The following is a 2,635-nucleotide window of genomic DNA, read 5'->3' as shown; positions in this document are numbered from 1 at the left end:
GACCTTGGCGTTATTAGCACCACGCTCTAACCATCTGAGCTAACCGGCCATTGAAAAGTCCAATTTTGAGGGTGAAGCGAGAGAGTTGCAATCACCCGATGCCACTACATCCTACACTGTGGTCCTTTAAAGCTGAAGTTTGCTCTCTCAGGTCGGATGCGTGGGTCTCTGGCGACTCTGGAGAGGCTGACCCAGATCTTCCCAGAAGACATCACTCTAAAGAACGAGCTGGGCGTCGCCCACCTGTTGCTAGGAGACAACAAGGGCGCCAAGAAGGTGTACGAAGAGGTGTGTGTGCTGGTAGTTTCCCCCTTTTTGTGAGTGACATGAGTTTCTCTCTCTTTATCTCTGATTGGTTGTCTGGCCTCACCCACAGGTTCTTGCGGTTTCCCCCGGCAACGGCTTCGCTAAAGTTCACTACGGCTTCATCCTGAAGTCGGAGAACAAGATAGCAGAGAGTATACCGTACCTGAAGGTAAACAGACACACGTTTGTTTGTTTGTTTGTTTGTTTGTTCACATACGCACAAGGAAGACAGAGAACCTGTAAATGTGCACATACATGGAGCCGGTCAGCAGCTATCACCGATCCGTTCTCTGCTTTCTGACTTTAATCTGTTTGTTAACGAGCTTTTTCTTTATATAAACGACTCGTAAGAAATCAGCCGACAGTAAGTTAAGTGCGAGGAAACCCTCAAACCCACATCGTCACTGCCATCCTCTGTCTCTGCAGGAGGGTTTGGAGTCAGGTGAACCGGGGACGGATGACGGGCGTTTTTATTTCCACCTGGGTGACGCCCTGCAGAGGGTCGGAGACAAAAGTGTGAGTAACACACACACACACACACACACACACCCACACCTACAAACGACGACAATAACAATAAGTAACTGTTTGTAACTGTCTCTTTAGGCCTATCACTGGTACGAGTTGGGTCACCAACACGGCCATTTTGCCTCAGTGTGGCAGAGATCTCTGTACAACGTGGACGGGCTGAAGGCTCAGCCCTGGTGGACGCCTAAAGAGACCGGATACAACGACCTGGTCAAGGTGAAGTGTCCGAGTGTGTTTACATGCGTACGAGGCAGAGTTTCTTGTTTTGTTTTCAGTAAATCGGAGCTGTGTGTATCTTTAGACGTTGGAGAGGAACTGGAAGACGATCAGGGACGAGGCTCTGGCTGTGATGGACCAAAACACCGGATTGTTCGTACCTGAGGAGGAGAACCTGAGGGAGAAAGGAGAGTGGGGCCAGTACACACTCTGGCAACAAGGTACACACTCATTCAGACTGATCAGCTACATTGAGCTATATTGACCCGGTCAGACAGCGGTGGAGAGCCGCACACTCACCACGCCACTGCAAGTGCTATAATAGCACCGTAAGCGGCGCTAGGGCATCAGATATGGTTACCGGATTATTAAAGATATATTTAAACTCACCATTGATGTCCGCTGGTTGAAAGATATACAGACGACAGAAATAAACACTCTTCATTCAAGCAAAAGATGCACTGAAGCAACAAACACACTCTTTATCTTTGTGTTTTAGTCTCTAATAAGACGTCACCTTGCACTTCGGGAGCTTTTTCACTGTTCTCTGACATTTTATAGAAGGACTAAGTGAAAAATTAACCAACATAATAATTGATAATGAGTAATAACTGTGGCTGTAATGAGGTTTGACTGTATTTTTTGTGTATTTAGGGAAAAAAGTTGGAAATTCCTGTCAGGGCGTCCCAAAGACCTGCTCACTGCTGGAGAGATACCCTGAAGCTACAGGCTGCAAGAGAGGACAGGTACACACAGATATTCCTTTTAAATGCACCAGAAGACGAGACACAATCTTTTAACTTCTCTTATTTAGAGTCTATCTCGCAAATGATACTTTCCCAAGGATCTGTCTGGAAGACACAGAGCTTAATTAGTTCTTTGTCTCTCCAGTTTTGTTTGTTAAAATTAGTAATGTGAATATTTCCAGCCAATGTTTCCGTCTTCTAAGCCAGCAGTTCCCAACCTTTTTCCTTCCTTCTCATGTTCCACTGTCAGGATACGGTGATATCTCTTCGTCTTACAATCAGGATCCTTTCTTGTTTAGGCCATCAACATGTTTCTGGACTGATTTCATCGCTAAAAATATCCCAAAAGAATCTGCTGCTGCTTGCAAATAGTCAGCTTGACTTTAAAATCAAATGCAGGCTTTTACCCTCTGAACCAGGACTGTTTCACAACATGACTCAGATCTGATTACGGAGTCAGTTTAATGAAGATAATCTCTGTGTGTGTGTGTGTGTGTGTGTGTGTGTGTGTTCAGATTAAGTTCTCAGTCATGCAGCCAGGTACTCATGTGTGGCCTCACACTGGTCCCACTAACTGCAGACTGAGGATGCACCTCGGCCTCGTCATCCCCAAACAGGGCTGCAGGATCCGCTGCACCGACCAGACCAGGTACTGGACTCCTCCTCTTCCTCCTCTTTCCATTTCTCACCTCCTCCTCTTCCTCTTTGTGTCCTTACAACTTTATTTATTCAATCTCCTTTCTTTCGCTCCTCATCAATCTGATTTCTCCTCTTTTCCGCTCCTCATCTCTTCTCTCAGAAAACAACAATAAATAAATTATTTCAGCTTTCATTTTTCC

General features: G+C 45.8%; 1 protein-coding gene across 3 annotated transcripts in view; it reads left to right on the top strand.

Moving 5' to 3' along the window:
- LOC118332977 (aspartyl/asparaginyl beta-hydroxylase-like) overlaps window positions 1-2,635 on the top strand; it is a 22,529-nt gene that overhangs the window by 17,913 nt on the left and 1,981 nt on the right. For all 3 annotated transcript variants that reach the window (XM_035668644.1, XM_035668562.1, XM_035668484.1), the window contains 7 exons: window positions 152-288; window positions 377-475; window positions 733-822; window positions 913-1,050; window positions 1,136-1,271; window positions 1,705-1,796; window positions 2,312-2,445. In XM_035668644.1, coding sequence (XP_035524537.1) covers window positions 152-288; window positions 377-475; window positions 733-822; window positions 913-1,050; window positions 1,136-1,271; window positions 1,705-1,796; window positions 2,312-2,445 — 826 coding nt within the window. The remainder of the gene's footprint in view (window positions 1-151; window positions 289-376; window positions 476-732; window positions 823-912; window positions 1,051-1,135; window positions 1,272-1,704; window positions 1,797-2,311; window positions 2,446-2,635) is intronic.

This window comes from Morone saxatilis, unplaced genomic scaffold (genome assembly GCF_004916995.1).
Source record: "Morone saxatilis isolate NCDOM2014 unplaced genomic scaffold, NCSU_SB_2.0 Contig0, whole genome shotgun sequence".
In the NCBI taxonomy this organism is placed as follows: domain Eukaryota; kingdom Metazoa; phylum Chordata; class Actinopteri; family Moronidae; genus Morone; species Morone saxatilis.
Note: the sequence above shows the minus strand (reverse complement) of the source record. Positions and strands in the feature narration are given on the sequence as shown.